Raw genomic sequence first — 18,376 nt, 5'->3', positions numbered from 1 at the left:
AAAGTTTTCTGGGAAATCCATACTGAACAGCTGCTATGAACAATTGAGTGGAAAAATATACCAGGCAAAAGGCGTATAGCAAATGGATGATTAAATAAGCTAGTCTTACAAACACACCTTTCAATTATGTTTCTACTGCCAGGGAAATGTCATTAAAAACACTCACAACTCTGACATTATTATATAAGTACAATATATCAGGTGTGTCTAAGAACGTATCTGTGACTCAAATGCCAATATTAATGAATCACAAAATTGAGAAATCAACTTGAGGGAAGAAAAAAAAAAAAGAGAGAAAAACAGATAATTAAATTTCATCCTCTGCAAATGAAAGATACAAAAAATCAAAAATATTTTAAAAAATAATTAAAAAAAATTAATAAAAGCTAAATTGGAATACGAAAATTAGCTGACAAAAAGTCTAGTAATTTCTTTATCATGCTCTAGAGAAAAGCCTGGGAGTTATTTATTTATACGCAAGTAGGAAATCCAACCATTTCTGATCTTTTTTTTCCCCATCTTCAGAACTAATTTCAGAATGTTTACTAATGTTTATGACTAGCTGTAACAGTATGATTTCAAAATCCCCTTATTCTTTGTTGAAATCATTGGTTTAGTTACACAACACTTAATCTTCAAGCTTTCAACAAGCTCTCAGAGTAAAATCTTCAAAGAAATACTGAAGAAATTTCTCTGTATTTCTTTATTCATCACTCATGTTTCTTCCTTGTGTCATCAGGCAGGTGCTAACTAGCACGAGAACTGCATAAGCAGGACCAATACCATATAGCACTGGCCACCAGTTTTACCATTAAGTATTGAAAATTTTAAACTTCATAAGTGATCTTGGCCTTCGAATAACTTCAGTCTCAGCGTCAACACAACAAACTAGTGAATTTAAGTTCTAACACAAGACAGATGTTTGAGCTTGAACTCTGCAGCGGGTAAACAATCTGCCCTTTAAATCAGTCAGCCATCATTGAGGGGAGGAAATAGTACAAGAATATAAAAGGTTGTGTCTAAGTTCTACTGTACAACAGCAAAAGAAATCACGGACCAAGATGAAAAAATAGATATAGCTTTACTAAATTCTCTTTTGAATACAAAACTTTGTATTTGATAAGGCATTAATGTTCATGTTTCCTTTCTATAAATATGTGCAAAGTAATCTTTTATAGTTTTTAGAAATAAATTAGTCAATTAGTGTTCTGTTCTCTTCTTGTCCTTCCTTATCTTTTTGTTCTTTCCTGCTGGTTTGGATGATTCTTCCTGAAATGAAGAACAAGCACATCAAAATTTAAAATAACATTCTTAAATTCTCCTAGTAGTCTTTCAAAGTCACTCACAAGAATTATTTTAAATACAAAGCATTCGTAGTTCACTGGGACTCATTGCAGTTTTGAACTTTTTTAAACCTTTAGTTTCATCATTTTGGCTGCTTATCTTGCTATTTAGAAACTTCTGCCTTCAGCAGTGTTAAAATTAGAGACGTAACTATAGTAACAATAATGCAGTATAAAGATAATCTAAGCCACTTTCATTCAAGGAGGACTTACCAGTACAGGAATACTTCTACACTATATTGCAGAACTGCTTCTAGTGTGGATATGGCCCTATCAAGAAATATACCATGCACCAGTACAAAAAAACTACTTCCCTAGGCAAAATAAATCTGCAACGAGGAAAAACAACCTAGTCTTACTAGAATAAGAATTACTGTAAATTCCGTCTGTTACTTTTCTAAAGAACATTGGTAACAAAACATGTTTGTTAAAAACACAATCTGATTGAAGTTGTTAGGAAAATAACACTTATTTATACTCACTTTCAGTACTAAACCTTCTCGAGTATAAATGCTTGAACATCTTATTATAATTTTCTTTTATTTTATAAAAAATTTATTAAAATAAGAGACATTCGATCAGCAGCCAAGAAAGTGAGTCAGTAAATATATACAAGCACCTCTGAATTGTTAGAAGTAACTGAGAAGTGAAGAGGGAGGAACACAAAAGAATGCTAAGCATCCAGCCACAGTAATCTTAGATACTTTTGTATAAAAGGAAAACTTAACAGTGGCATACTTGAAGAAGTATCTGTTACAAATTATTTCCTGCTGTCGTAAAATTTCTATCATTAGCAATTATATATTTTAATATAACATACACTTATCCATTGATCTGAGGACGAAGAAAAGAATGTGGAAAAATGGGAGTAATACACAATTAAGTGATCTATATATTCCACATAAAATTACATTTAAAAACATCTGGAATTCCTGACTCAAGTGATTTACCCCCTTGAAACATTATTCCTTCCTTTTTCCTGTGATGCTAATGTGAGTTGGTTTGAATTCTTCCAGTCTAATTTTTTTTTTTTAATGATGCCTACCATCTACTATTTTAACAGTATTTTCTGTTATTACCATGTTATATTTTGTAATTTTGAAATCTTCTTTGAGTCTACTAAAGCATTCACATTTTAAAATGCCCATTAGCTACAGTGATTCCTAAGCTCAGTCTGCCTACACAGTAACACTGCAGCACATGTAAACGTAAGAGGCAACAGCAGCAGCAGCCAGTTTACTTAACAGAAACCAGCTCATCACCTTCCTGCTCTTCCTCGAGCTTCACAATGATGTTCTACACCACAGTTCTCAACTGCTGCCACACTCTTCTATTGCACACTTCATGACTACAAATCACTAACATCGGAAGTTTTCATAAAGGCATCTGATCAGTGCAAACACTCCTTACCAGTGCACTGAAGCAATCAGAGGATGACATTTGAAACAGCTCTACGTTTCTTCTGACTTTATCTAAGAGTGACAGTTTACACACATTTACATATTTATATATGCGTCCATTTTAAGCAGTAGAAACTTACCACTGAATGTACATAGTTGTATTCCACAAGTACATTTCTTGCACAATTGTTGATATGTTTAAAACGATCTGGTCCTAACAGAATACCTCCATACCAGCGGGATACCACAACTAACACATTCTGGACATTCAAAATCTGTTAAAAAAAAAAATTTTTTAAGTGATTTTTTTTTTTAATTAAACTAGTTTTATTGTTGTTATCTTTCTTAACTACAGAAAAAGTCTACTTGTTATTAAGAAATTAGCATCAGGTCTGTATCACACATAGCACAAAAGTCACCAGAGGGTAACAAGTAATGACAATTCAGTAGATGCGATAAGTTTCACTGTCCAAATTTCTACTGAAAGGTAAATTCAAGGTAAAAAAGTAAATCCAGTAAAGATGTCCCTTTAGAAATGGCATAAAGCACTACAGTTGCTCACCAATGTAAAAAGCCTCAAGGCATTAATTAACAGGTCGATTACTGAGTTATTTTTACTACTTTTTAATAGGACACTATTACTTCCAGAGAACCTCTGCCACTAAGCAGATTGGTTTTCCACACTTTTGGAAACATTGGTGGATCATTGGTTAATGACAGCCTGAGAACAGGTACATAAGGCATGGTTCATCTGGATATCTAAAATGCCAACTCAATGATCCTTGTGGGTCACTACCAAGTTGGTATATTCTATGATTTTGTGGAATTCTCTCATACTGTTGCCACACAACGGACTTGCAACAATATTTAGATAATGCAAGAAAATCTCTGAATTTTCTGGGTCTGAATCAGCATCCCCTAGTTGCTTTCTGAAATCCAAAAGGCATATGTCAAGTTCATGCAACATAATTTTATTAGCAATTAGTACTGAAAGGAACTAAATAACTCTCATATAGCATTTTTAAGACCATCAGTAACAAAATAAAGGACAGAGCTAAGCAGAAGCGATAATTTCTTTTACTGCAATTAAAGGCATGAAGCATGGAAGACCTCAGCATCTTTATTTGTCGCAACACCTAAATCCAGCAGCAGCACAAACTAGTAACAGTGCGTGACAGATGATTAAATATCAGAAATGAGTCTTGCTAAAATATAAGAATGACATTATGGTGTGGAAACATTTAGTGACAATCAGCATTAGTTAATGGATAGTGGCTATGATCCTGAATCTGTTCCCTCCAACTTAAGCATCTAAACCTGTGACAGGTCTTCACTTACAAACACCTCACTCGCAAGAGCGGGCACTATTTCACTAATACACACAGATGGACAGACAGAGCAATCACAGCTTTATTTGCTTACTGCAGAGCAAAGTGCAGTGGTCTGCAAGACAGAAAGTGCTTTGGTGAAGTGGAACGTGAGGAAAACCCCTTAGAAGCCATCTATCTATAAAGCAGGTTAATAATCATTATAATTTCCATTAAGGAGGAAAAATATGCATTTATTTGTCTAATTTCAACAATCCTATCAGAAGATTTTACCTTTGTGAAGATAGAAACAAGGTTGGTATTTTAAAATTTAAAGGATAATGTAAAAAAAAAAAAAAATTAACAAGAAGGAAAGGCAGTTTTTGTGACAGGCGTTTTCTATTCTCCATTTACTCATCAGCCACAGATTCAATTTATAGTATCTTTTCACAGTAAACAGGATGTCAAAGATAGTTGGGAAATATTTTAACTCTAACCTTAAGTTTAAAAGAATAAATCTAAAATTCTTTTTTCTCGTAACCGGAAAGCGCTATCTTGACAAAAGTGTTAGGTTTATCTAAAACAAGATAAGATCTCTACTGCAAAAGAAGAACTGTAACTACAGCAATAATACAATAACTGTATTATACTACCTTATTTTAAGCCCATATCAGAATTGCTTACAATAGAAGAATTAAGAGAATTACATTAACACCTAGAAATTAGCCCTTAAACTACTTCAATCTTGTCCCATTAATGAAAACTGCACTTTCCTGACCCCTGTAGAAGTATAATTCCAAAACAAAAATATTCCCAGTAATGAGTACTACTAATGGACAGATACGATCCATATGATTTAGATGCATTCACATTTAAAAGGCAAAATTTCATGCCATCCTGAACTGCATTTGTATGGACTGTTAAGCACCTAAACCACTGTAAATCTGCTAAGTTTCGAAAGTATACATTAAAATACTGAGAAAAAGTCAATGGGCTTAGGATAAATTCAAGAACAGTAACTGCAAAGTTGCTTCCTCATGCTGCTATTACTACAACTATACGTTCACGCTTAGCATGTAAGCTTAATTTATGTAATACATGCAAGTATTCCTTTCCAAGTCAGAGCTGAGTTAATTAGAAAGTTTCAAAAAGTTCTAAACAAAAAAAATAAAAAATAAAAAAAATTAAAGTATTTCTAATCTTTGAAATTAAAAAGAAAAGTTTTAAAGCACTTTCCAAGAATACTAAGCAAACTAAGCAACAAAATATACAAGCAAGCAAAGGACAGGAAAAGAAAATCCTTGTTCCAAAGGTGATGTGAATCTAAAATCAAAATGCAAAACAGTAATTAGTGCACTGATGCAGTTAAGCAACTTGAGGCATAAGATGTATGCAGCTGTTCCCTGAAGTTAGGATATTTTACTTATGGCTTTACAAAGGGTTGCATCATGTCAGTGAACCAAAATCTATCTTCAGTGTACATTTAGCAGTAACTTTACCAGGGCTTTATTTCCACACCTGAAAACTAAAATGTATGTGAATATGAGGGCTAAAGACCCAGAACTGGAAACAGCACTAAGAAACAATCAGATAAAACAATCAGAACAGCTTGACTGCCTCATTCCCACTGACTTTTGCATTCAAAGCCCTACTCTGCAAGTTCAAATGGAACAGTCCTCTCATTACAAATATTCACGGAAACTGAAGAAAAGGTTGTGCAAAGGTCAGCTGTTCATCCTGTCAATCAGCTTCTTTCAGTCTTCATTTTCATTATACCTTACACCAAGTAGAAGATTCAAAACTTCTTTCTCTTCTAAACCAGTCCAACTATTAGTGTCATCTATGAAACATTATTTTTATAATCCAAGACTTGGAAAACTCAACTCATCACATGCATACAACAGTCTATACTTTTTTCTTTGACTTCAGAGAAAGTAATCACATACTGGGCTAAAGGAAGAGCAAGAATTCAAAAAAATCTGCTGTAAGTTTATTCACACTGTAGTGATTTTTAAAATCTTTTCAAGATTATAGAAATAAATCTTTGACTTCTCATAACCTGCATAAGATGAAGAAGACGTCCACCAGCTGCTGTCTCCCCATCATCTTCACAGTCCTGTAAGAACGTATGCTTATCTTCACAATATATCCTTAAAAAAAATATATAGTAAAAAGAAAGAAAAACGTAAGCATAAAACAGATTCCAAAAGTATCAGTCAACTGACACTGTAAGTGATTAATAAAGTCCCAGAGATCTTTCACAAACACGCGCGTCAATTCTGCTTCTTCACTAAGGATACTCACATCAAAACAGGATGAGGCTTCGGGTAAACCACAAATATTATCTGTATAGAGTAACAAACGTTGTGAAGATTTTACATTATTTTAACTACTACAGGTTAACCCCATATTCATTACTAGTGTGAAGTCCCCAGAAAGAAGAATCTTTAGGTTTTTATTCTGAGGATTACACTTACACTCAGCTTAAACCAACAATTTCAGATACAGGTTCAAATGATGGTACGCACCCACAAGTTAAAGGAAGCCTGACAAAAATACTATTAGTAATTAGTTATGTCTATATTTCACCAGCAGTGCAAAACTATTACTGAAACTCTGCTTCAAATTCACCATGCTGTTAACTTAGCCCTTCTCTAAAGCAGAGCTGTGACAGAATAATTGCTATTTTTGAAGTGTATTTAGATAGTATGAGTTAAAATAATCAGGTCAGCAGCAGCTCTCATTACAGAAGCCTTTAACTTAGGTAGACACGCTGGTGAAGTAAACATTCAGTTGCTCTCATTTCATATTTCATTAGGATCATCCCAGGAAGCACACAAATGCATTACTTTCAATACAGGCATTTTCAGCTGACTGCTTCCTCCAGGGGGCTCTTTTTACTGTTCCTTACATTCCTCAGAAAACCTGCATCACTATCTGGACTGAGACTATTTCATTTTCCAGAAGCTACGACCCTGTATATAGGTCAAGGCAATCCCAAGCACAGATACAGGCTGGGCAGAGAACGGCTTGTGAGCAGCCCTGAGGAGAAGGATTTGGGACTGTCTGTTGGTGAAAGATTCAACATGAGCCAGCAATGTGTGCTTGCAGCCCTGAAGGCCAACTGTATCCTCAGTGGCATGAAGATAAGTGTGACCAGCAGGTTGAACCTTCTAGCAGCCTTCCAGTATCTGAAGGGGTCCTACAGGAAAGCTGAGAAGGGACTTTTTAAAAGGGCAGGTAGCAACAGGATGAGAGGAAATGCTTTAAACTGAAAGAGGATAGATTTAGACTAGATATTTGGAAGACGTTCTTTACTGTGAGGGTGGTGAGACACTGACTGGAAGGTTGCCCAGTGAGGCTGTGGATGTCCCCTTCCTTGGAAGCATTAAGGCCAGGCTGGATGGGGCTTTGAGCAACCTGGTCTAGAGGGAAGTGCTCCTGCCTACAGCAGGGGGTGTGGAACTAGTTGATCTTAAAAGTCTCTTCCAACCCAAACCATTCTAACATTCTATCATTCTGTGTTCACAAAAGTTGTCAGACAGACCGTTGCCAAACTCATTATTACCCATTTCTCAATTTCCCCGAAGTTTCATGTATTTCAGCCAATTTTATACTCCAGTTTGCATTCAGCTTTGTGCTGAATTTCTTATTTCAACTAAAAATTTTCAGTTTTTTCCAAATGGCTCAAGTGGTCAGGTAGAAAAATTTTGCTTCGCATAAGTAAAACCATATTTAGTTCAGAATGAAGCAGTAATTCCTTAATCTCATCTCCCATACAAAGTACACCAACACATGTTCCAGTCTACTTCTAGGGTTTTTGTTTCTTTGGTTTTTAAATCCTTAGTGCTGCGCTGCTTTACTATCTTCATATTTTTTCTTACTATATGTTCTGCTTTCTTTTTCTCAAGTTCAAAATAAATCCTAAAATCTTTAACACACAAATAGGAAACTTAGTCCCAAAATGACCCACTGGGTGGGTTTTACCTTTCTCATGCACAGCACTCACTTGGCAAGGAATAGCAGAAAAATCACCATCTCTCACCTGTATGCATATATGTTGTGGGTGGCACTTGCAATTTTCTTATTCTCATATAATTTTTCAAGAACTCTCTTTACCTTAAAAAAAACAAAAAACAAAAAAAAAACCACAGAAATAAGCTTATTTTTATAATGGGGGATTTCACATTCACAATCTCAATATCAATCTCATTGTTAAACAAGCATCTTTTCAGTGCTACAAAGATTTTAACATTTTAACATAAAATTAATTAAACATTCAGTGTGCTAACCCAAGGAGTGCCACCACGCCAGTACACTCATGCTAGTTTCAGATCGTATTTCTGGGATAATAAAAACAGTTGTTCCTTCAATTGGTGTGTACACATTAACTGTGTACACTCACGTTATTGCTGAATAACCAGAAGCATCAAACTGATTTAATACATAAGATATGGCAAGATCTAAAAAAAAATTTAAATCAGTATTAAGTATCAGTTACACCTTCATGTTTTTTTTTCAAGTATAACATTAAGCTGGAATAATGGTACAACATGTTTTCTCTTGCATGCTGCTTTTATTGATATCACAATAATGTGCAATGTTTAAAAAGCTCTACTATGTTTCATTTTGAAATATAATTTTTATTCAAACCTACTTGTTTTCCAAAGTTTCCATTTTATGGAAAGGATAAAAAAAATAATAATACCAATAAAACCTTTCTACTATGGGTCTGAACGTGCCAGTATTTCCCAGAAAACTTTTTTACTATGTCCAACTTTCCGTTCTTAAATACAAAATTCAAAACATTTATCAAAATGTTGTAGAAAAATCAACACTTCTAAACTTGTTCTAGAAAAATGGAACGATTTGGCTAAAACAATGCTTTGATAGGGAATACGTAATTAACCTTATCCTGAAGAAAGTTGAGAAAGCTTGGGAAAACATGCATGGCAAGTAAGTTGTCTTTCATTCTGAAGCAAAATAAATGTGAGAAATAATAAATATTCATACTTATTACCTATCCTAGCTATACTGTGCTATTTTCAGTTCTTCTAACAGAAATTTAACATCAAATAACCTCAACGCATCCCCTATTATTAACAGAGAATATTGCTTCAGACAACTGTTTTCTCCAGTTTTCCCTCTTAAGTGGAATACTGAAGAAAGACAACTCATTATTTAATAAGCTTTCATAAATACATTTCAATAAACTGCATAGAAAGCATATGAAATGATTGTCACCTTTGACATCAGTTATATTTTTAGGATCCCGGTAGCTGACAGATATCTCAAAATCTCATTAAATGTCTGTATTATCAATGAACCTGCAACACCCCATCTCACAGATGAGCAATAACCTACCCTTTTTCCTACTGTAGCTCTTGAGCCTTTTTTCCCCCTGTTCCTTCCTTAGGGAATTAAGGGATTCTCTACAAGGTCAGCTAGGGAACTGCTCATAGAAGGTACAAAAGATCTTTAAACCACAGATCACTTCTTAGCTCCATCTAGGCCTTAGTCCCTACACCAAGTACAAGCACCACACACATTCTAAATGTCAAAATGTGCTAGACAAGGAAAAGCAACATTACCAAATCTAGCAGTGCTATCAATTTTGTTTCCCCATAAGACAGCATATTTAACTATCTACAGTGTTATTCTGGCCTTCGTTACTGAAAGCTGTACTAGAAGTAAAGCTCCACTACTAAAATTTTCAATAGAGGAATTTACAAAGCAATCAGTCCTATCTTAAAGACCATCACTGCAACATACAAACATGCAGATAAAGCATTATGGGTACACACCAGTCACTTCAGTTGATAAAGAAGCTAGCTTTCAGTACAACATTTACCCCATTCCTCACCTCTTTCAACTTTCTTTCAGAAAAAGGAACCCATGCCACAGCAATGCTACTCTGCAGCCTGCAGACCAGTTGTTTTACACGGTACAGCAAGACTCTGAAACAAGCTGGATTTGACACTCGGGAAATTGCACTACCTTAATACACTGCATATTCCAAGTATAGGTGGACTTTCAATAGAAGTCTTAAAAGAAGCAATGAAAAAGGGGCATTAAATCAATGATTCCAATTCCTTTCCTTTCCAAAGCAAAACAGCTTATAGAAACTCACATTTCATAAAGAATGAAAACAGATAAGAAAGCCTTAAAGTACAGTGACACTTTAGTGAAAATGGTAATGCATTAAGTATTTTTAAAAATTGAGCTATTCCACACTAAACCTGAAGTATAAAATTACTTTCACTCTGGAAGCAGTAAGAGAACAGCTCAAAAAAGCTGAAGGCATGTTCAAAAATTATGATATATTCAGACAGAGAAAAATAAGACAGATGACAAGACAGATATGAAAGGCACAGCACATTTTTGGACATACATAAATAGAAGTCATAATAATATTTTTTCAAACTCAAAAAGCTGAAGCCTTCTAGAAATGTGTACTATGAGCAGATAGATACAATGCAGAAGAATCAAAGAATATACAGCTGTAGCACAAAAACCTAACTGAATGTACAATACGTATGAAAAAAGGTCAGGCAAGGACAGCAGAGCAGAGCCTTATGATAGAATAACATTGATGAAGATGAACTGAAACAAATCTGCAAAAACAGATTGTATGTATTTAAACATTTGAAGGGAACTAGAGTATGCAGGTGTTGAACATCTACTAAGCTATCGAACCTACTACTTAAAACTGCTTCTGCAACAGAGGGTGACTGATGTGATACCAACATCTCAAATGTACTCCAGAAGTATGTATAAGTCTTATATTGTCTATGTATAAGTCTAGGCAAATTAATAGAAGGAAAAAAAACAACAACAAAAATAGAACAGCCCTACAGCATAGCTTAATAAACTACTGCCTTCATATAGGGAATTACACTTCTAAAAATCTGCCAATCTATCAAGATTATTTCAGAGCTGCTGAGCACATGCTTCCTAGCTGCTGGTTGATCTAGCATTTGACAAGATGTGCTACCAAAAATTCTTGAAATGAAAGTGAGAACTGGATACAAGGGAAGAGGAAAACATCCACAAGGTTTAACTCTTAGTTAATGACAACAAAAGATGAGTACATCAGAAGTTTCCACACTGAATGGGGATCATCAAAGGCAACAAAGGTTAACAGATGCAAAGGGATGTACAAAGTGACTGAAATTAGTCCACAAGTCACATTTCAGTGTTCTCTCACAGTTAGGAATAAGGGATAGCAACATCTACCCACCTCAAAAACAAAACTGGAAACAACCCGGCTGCATTGCAGAGCTGCTACTTAGGAGTTATTCAGCCAATAATGACAGGCAAAGACAGATGACTGCTCAGATGATATTGACACACAAAGAAAGATATATTCATCTAATTGCAAGTATTTCAGTAACATTCAGCCAAATTCAAAGTATAGAAAAAAGAGTAGGTGTGATTTCTACTAACTTGTCTGGGTGTCACCACAGGAGCCAGATGTGCCTGGAAAGTACTCCTTCGATCTGTGAGTGGGTTTCCATGATGTATCATTGGCAGTTCTTCATCTACTGATCACAAATAAAGTAGTGTTCATTTTCCTTAAGGGTACTGAAACAACAAATATGTTCAACCTATTTGTTCAAATAATTCAATTATTTGTTGTTTCAGTAGCCTTCAAGAATACCTAAACCTTTAAAAAAGAGATTGGTTAAAGCTATGTACAAAGTGATGACATGCAGAACCACCAAAAGTATACAGGGTTATTTGCAATCATTATTCTTAATTATGATTTTTATACTATTAATTTTATTCAAAAGCTGTGTAGAAAAACTGAAACTTAAAGGCCACTGTTTCCTAAATTATTTCATTGCAATTAACAAGGAAACATCTTTACCTTCTTGACTTTCAGATGTGATATAACTTAAAATTTCTACTGGATCTTCCTGGACAGGCTGATAGTCCAGGAAAAAATCATCCACACTGTCTTCATCAACTTCTTCAGTGGTTTTCTTAATATCTGGTTCTATAAAAGCATAAGTAGTAAGCAGACCTATTACACACTTTTCTGAGAGATAAGTAATACAAATTTTCAAATTCTTTTTCTATGAAATATCTGACTGTTAAGTTGAAATCAGCTTGCTAGTAAGAAAAAATTATGAAGTGCGGAATAATAATGCTAATTACAACAAAAAATTAAAAATATTTCTACTTCCTTCTGCCATAAGTGCATGCAGACATTTTGCTCATGTATTTCATGGCAGCTTAGCATTTTCATATGGAAAAAAAAGGCCCAAAATTTATGGGAAGAGTAGCTGTGAACTTATAGAAACCCTGCCTCTATTAGAGTAACAGCAGAAAAATCACCTCAACTCCAGTTTGAAGCAACTTCTAATTGCACTATAATAAAATTGAGGACTTCACTTCATTGCAACCACCCCCTTCCTTTTTATTTTCTATTGCCTTTTAAGAAAGGAAAGCTATCACTGTAATACAATAAGCCAAATCAGAGATTGTGTTCTCTTACCCATGTTAGTCAAGAAAAATGGGAATAAATCTTTAACTGGCAATGAAATCTTCACTTTTCACACAGAAGGTGGTGACACACTGGAACAGGTTGCCCAAGGAGGTTGTGGATGCCCCATCTCTGAAGGCATTCAAGGCCAGACTGGATGTGGCTCTGGGCAGCCTGGTCTGGTGACTGGCAATCCCCTGCTACGTGCAGAGTCAAAACTAGATGATCATTGTGGTCCTTTTCAACCCAGGCCGTTCTATGCTTCTATGATCTTATTTTGCAGCTGAACAGGAAGTAAACTGAAAAATCCCTGTATTTCCTGAACTACCTGAATTTGATGACTGTGCCTTCTCCACCAGAACTTCTCGTATCTTCTCCACCCATAAGTAAAGAATACTTTCACCAAGGTTCTGTCTGGAAGTTAAAACTTGCAGTGAGTAAGGAATTTTATTTTTTTTCTTTCAGATTTCTCTTAGAAAGTATCTACATTAAATAATGCGCAGATTTCAGACATGCAGTAATAGAACATTACAGTCTAGTGCAATAAGGCTTGGGGAAGTTCAGTGACAATCAGCATCATTATATACTCTATTGCACTTTTTCCAGTGTTAAAAGCACCAGTACTGGAAGAAAATAGGCAACTGATGGAAACTTTTTGGCCTAAGTGAAAGTGAAAACAACTGTGAGTACAGTAAATTGGACAGCCCTCAGCATTTTCAAGAGAATACTAGGCCAGTTTATCTAGTTTCTGAGCATGCTCTGGATTGGTTTTCAGAAAGTTCTGTACTGCCTGTGATGATGCCTTTCAGCCACTCTGCCTGCAGAGTTTCTTCCCCTTCGTATCTGAGTGGTTTTTAGAACAGCCTCCCTTCTCTTCCCCGTCATGCTCTCAGCACATACACAGCAGGGGCTAATCCTGCAGGACTGTGACAGTAGGTCAGTGGTAGCTGACACAGTGGAGCAGTAGATCAACATGCTGCAATTCGCTGATGATAAATCCTAAAGGAGAGGGAGGAGAGGTAAGCGCTGAGCTTAAGAGCCCTTAGTCAGCTGGCACAGACATGGATTATGCTAATGGGAGAGGATGGGATAAATGCTTTTATGTGTACATTCCAAGTTAGGAAACACTGCCTTAATGTGCAGCAGGATTGAAACATCCCAAAATATATTTAAAATACTGCCCTCAAAATTAGCTTTCCAAATTATATTTTAACATGTTTATGATCTATGCGTGTTAGTCTCAAAACCAGAATTGAAAATGAAGGGCTTTAGCCAACTCACAGTTTCTCTATTAATAATTTTATTCTTACTGCCACCGTCTGGGGCAGCATATAAATACACACCAGTAACAAAACTGTATTTAAAAAATGCTTATTTTACATAGTGTACACAGCACAACTGCCAAATGAAATTAGAAAAATCAAACAAATATATGTAAGAAAATTTTTCAAGCAAGAATGAGGAATTTGCAAACTTGTAGCTGTCCCCAAAACCTTAACAGACTCCAGAATGAGAGAAAACCATGATTTCATGCTGCTGCTTATCATATAGAAGTACTGTTTTAATAATACATGAAGAACTACATTTGTTTTAATGATGGAATGAAAGATCACACAATGAATAAGATTTTTTGTTGGATATGAGTAACTAGCAATTTCTATAGCTATAACCCAATTTCAGTTTCTGTCTATTACACTTAGTCTCAAAGGTTACTTTTATAGACAGCTATTATTCTTGACACTTGCATCTAAATCATGAAACAAAGCTTTGTTATTGAAAAAAATAAATCTTACCAGAAGAACGTATGAAAAAATAAAATAAATCCAAATATTTCCTATATTTTAAGAACTTTGAGCCTACCAAAGCAGATTTGTGATCTATTGCTATCTGCTTTTCCCATCCCCTTAAGAAGACATGGTGAGTCACCAACAGCATAGTTTGCATTATTTGCAAAACTAAGCAATTTAGATCATTAGGGATTCAAAACCAGGTAAGCCACACATTGTAAATGATCCAGAGTAATTAAGTTTACCTGGCAACTATTTAGACAGTGGATAGATAAAAGGCTTTCACAAACACTACATACATCAGTGACAACTCCAGAAGGGTTTAAAAACACACTCTAAAATGACACACACTGTCTAAAGTACAAACACATTCATTTCCTGCTGAGCAAACAAAAATGGCAGGAGACCAACAAGGGCTCCCTGCAAAGAAAAAGAGTGCTTAACAACCATGCTATTCCTCCTTGCAGTGGGGCAAGATGCTCTAAACGCCCTGGATGCTTAGGACAGTATAGGAAGGACAGAGCAGCAGCTTTACCTCTGGTGGAGACTCCAACGGAATCAAGGATACTCAGTTCTTTTTCCTCCACTCTAGAACTTTTAACTTCAAATCTTAACTCAATTTTGCCTGATTAAATTATAGGAATGAAACAAAAACAAAATAAAAAAGCCGAGTGTCTTTCTTATTCTATGACATTAAAACATATTTCTTAAGCAAGACACTCAGATTTCATTATTTGGGCACAGCTATGCCTCCTTATGACATATTTTCATTTCATCTAGTTCATATATTAAATAAACCACATAAAATTACTCCATTTAATATTCCAATTTCACAGCAATTTTAAAACATAATTTGATTGTATGAGTATTTCTTAATGCTATGTTTATTCTCATGCATCAAGAGTTCAGCTAGCTACACACTGTGGTAATGCAGTTTGCCATGTTACAGATTCTAGTTAAAAGACTCTGCTAATTGTGCTTGTTTTAAAACCTACCTACACCTCAATTCTGAAAGTATCTTGAGGCTGATGTGGCTCAGGGGAGCCTAGTCTGGTGGTTGGTGACCCTGCACATAGCAGGGGGTTGAAACGAGATGATCATTGTGGTCCTTTTCAACCCAAGCCATTTTATGATTCTATGATTCTAAAGTGTCAAAAATTAGGAGCCAAAATTAAGACATCCATTCTTAAAGAGAACCAGGTTTAAACAATATAAAAGAAATTGTCAGAGTCTAAGACAATTCATTCTTATAAAATGTTTAGTATACACATAGCATTGAATGTTTGATGGCTGCTGCATCAATCACTACACTCACTAGTTAAGCAGGTACTTAAAAGCACACAGGACTGAATAGGTATCATCACCTTTTACGATGTTCCACAGACTGTTAACTTACATATATATTTCTTCCAAACTATTTGCTAGTTCAGTGTAATCTTGTCCCCGAAGCCAAGGAGCACTAGAATAAAAAGAAATACAATGAAAACGGCGCCTGTACTCTGATTCCAGCACCTCAACAAGCATTCATTTTTAAATAAATGTGATAAACACCTTGAAAACAAAACAACATCAGTCATCCCTAGTTATAAAATTTCTGAAATTTCAACTTACACTTCAAACAAGCAACAATGGTAACTCTGTAAACAAATAAATAAATATTTGAAAGAAAGCAACTATCAACAAGAAACTTCACTTACTTCAGTTGATAAATAGGTGGCTCTGAAGTTGGGTATCCTGGAGGCAAAATCACCTGAAAGAAATTCAGAGTGAATGTTCATTGCATTATTCAGGTAGCTGAGCTTTACTAATGGACTCCAACATTGAGCTATTCAGTTTGGTTGATGTGAATATTGTTTATTTCCACACTTTGAAAAAGTAAATCTAGTAGCTGCAGATTCACTCAGGTGTCCTAACAAAGTCAGTGTAAAAAACAGTATGTCTAAAATAAGATTTTAAAGAAAAACACTGAGATAAGGTTCTGTGAGTATGGAATTAGGATGTGTAAATACTGCAACCATCATAAGCAAGTTGTGTTGTCAAAGGAATAACAGAATTGCAGGGAATGGAAGAGACCTCAAGAAATCATCGAATCCAGCCCCCCTGCTCTGCTAAAGCAGGTACTCTTCAGTAGGTAGCACAGGGAGATATCACAGAATCACAGAATGGCCAGGGTTGGAAGGGATCTCAAGGATCATGAATCTTCAATCCCCCTGCCTACATGCAGGGCCACCAACCTCCCCATTTAATACTACACCAGGCTGCCCAGGGCCCCATCCAATCTGGCCTTGAACACCTCTAGGGACAGGGCATCCACAACCTCTCTGGGCAGCCTTTTCCAGTACCTCACCACCCTCTCCGTAAAGAATTTCCCCCTGGCATCCAACCTAAATCTCCCCTCCCTCAACTTAAAACCATTTCCCCTTGTCCTGCAGTTATCAACCCTTTCAAAGAGTTGATTCCCCACCTGTTTGTAGGCTCCCTTTAGGTATTGAAATGCTGCAACAAGGTCACCCTACAGCCTTCTTTTCTCCAGGCTGAACAAGCCCAGCTCCCTCAGCCTGTCTTCATAGGAGAGGTGCTCCAGTCCCCATATCCAGATGGGTCTTGAATATATCTATAAGAGACCCTACAACCTGGGAAAGCTATTCCAGTACTCCATCACCCTTACTGTAAAGCATTTCTACTGCATGTTAGTACAGAACTTACTACGTTCAAGTTTCAGGCTCTTAATTCTTCTCCTATCACTACACACCACCGAGAAGAGTCTGGCTTCATCCACTTGCATCCCATTTTCCTTAAGATATTTATAAACATTTATCAGATCCCCTTCTTAGTCCTTTTTTTTCCCAGGCTGAACAGAGCCAGGTTACTCAGCCCTTCCTCATACAAGAGATGCTCCAGGCCCTTTATCATTATTGTGGCTCTCAACCAGACTCCTTCTGGGAGATCCTTGTCTTTTTTGAACTGGGGAATCCAGAACTGGACACAGTAGTCTAAATGCAGCCTCACTAGGGCAGAGTAGAAGGGGAGGATCACTTCCCTCAACCTGCTGGCTTTTTAATGCACCCCAGGATGCCATTGGCCTTCTTGGCCACAAGGGCACGCTGCTGGCTCATGGCCAACCTGCTGTCCACCAGGATTCCAACGTTCTTCTCCACAGAGCTCATCTCCAGCAGGTCATCCCCTAACCTGTACTGGCACATGCAGTTATTCCTCCATAAGTGCAAGACTCTACAATCACTCTTCTTAAACCTCTTCAGGTTCCTCCCTGTCCAACTCTCCAGTCTGTCCAGGTCTTGCTGAGTGGTAGCACAGCCGTCAGGTGCGTTGGCCAATCCTCCCAGCTCTAAGAACCACCAACGAAAAGTGTATTACAGACTCCAAACCAAAAACTTCTTAACCTACATGAGTGGATACTAAATCTTATTTTAAAGGATTTTACACAGGCATAAGGTTTTGCCTGCCCGAGTCCCACAGCACACTGTGTCAAACTGCCCAGCAGCACTGTACCTGCAGGCAGAGGGTCCACTTTGGTCGATCCAGACAGTCACCAATCTTAATGCAATAGATTTTCTCATCTTCATCAACAACACACCAATCTTCACCGTATATGGACGAGAGGGCTTCGATTTCATCAATCTAGAGAAAACAGCGTGTAAAAATCGTTAAGTAAACAAATCGTGTACCAGCCGCAGCTTTAGGCTTCGCTCTCCTATATCTTATTTACAGACATGACAGAATCAGTGCAACAGACAACCATAAAAATTGGGGGCCCAACAACTCTCGTCCCCCCACCGCCGCTCACTTGCTGCTGGGCCACCTCCGGGCAGCTCGCCGCCATCAGTGCGGAAAAGCACCGGGGCAGGGCGGAAAGGGCGGGCAGTCCCACTGCGCACGCTCCCTGCCGGCCGCTGACCGCCCATCCGTCTGTGTGGGTGCGCGGTCCTGTGCGGTGTCGCTGCGCTGAGGTCGGTACTGGTTCTGTTAGGGTTGGTTGCACCATTCAATTCTTAGCAGCAATTATCTTCCCTTCCTGTGATCTGTGCTTCCT

General features: G+C 36.8%; 1 protein-coding gene across 2 annotated transcripts; it reads right to left on the bottom strand.

The window, feature by feature from the left end:
- Positions 1-1,062: 1,062 nt before the first annotated feature.
- On the bottom strand, positions 1,063-18,233 carry IMPACT (impact RWD domain protein). Of its 2 annotated transcripts, none has more exons than XM_010708839.4 (11): positions 18,131-18,233; positions 17,836-17,964; positions 16,023-16,075; positions 15,722-15,784; positions 12,867-12,952; positions 11,921-12,049; positions 11,497-11,594; positions 8,096-8,169; positions 6,110-6,200; positions 2,884-3,018; positions 1,063-1,269 (listed from the first exon to the last, which is right to left on the bottom strand). In XM_010708839.4, the coding sequence occupies exons 1-11, from the start codon at positions 18,164-18,166 to the stop codon at positions 1,201-1,203; spliced, it is 963 nt and encodes a 320-aa protein (XP_010707141.1). In that variant the 5' UTR covers positions 18,167-18,233; the 3' UTR covers positions 1,063-1,200. The 2 variants fall into 2 exon arrangements, with proteins under 2 accessions (XP_010707141.1, XP_003205049.2); XM_003205001.5 differs by having other exon boundaries at positions 11,497-11,591.
- Positions 18,234-18,376: the final 143 nt, after the last annotated feature.

The sequence above is a fragment of the Meleagris gallopavo genome, chromosome 3 (genome assembly GCF_905368555.1).
Source record: "Meleagris gallopavo chromosome 3, MGAL_WU_HG_1.1, whole genome shotgun sequence".
NCBI classification, from domain to species: Eukaryota; Metazoa; Chordata; class Aves; order Galliformes; family Phasianidae; genus Meleagris; species Meleagris gallopavo.
Note: the sequence above shows the minus strand (reverse complement) of the source record. Positions and strands in the feature narration are given on the sequence as shown.

Bases quoted from the DNA above. Each gene is read 5' to 3' on its own strand.
- IMPACT (XM_010708839.4), bottom strand. From the start codon at position 18,166: ATGGCGGCGAGCTGCCCGGAGGTGGCCCAGCAGCAA. The intron at 12,953-15,721 runs GTAAGTTAACAG...TTTAACTTCCAG, and splicing joins AGTTTGGAAGAAATATATAT to ACAGAACCTTGGTGAAAGTA. The intron at 12,050-12,866 runs GTAGTTCAGGAA...ATGCTTTTATAG, and splicing joins GGCACAGTCATCAAATTCAG to AACCAGATATTAAGAAAACC.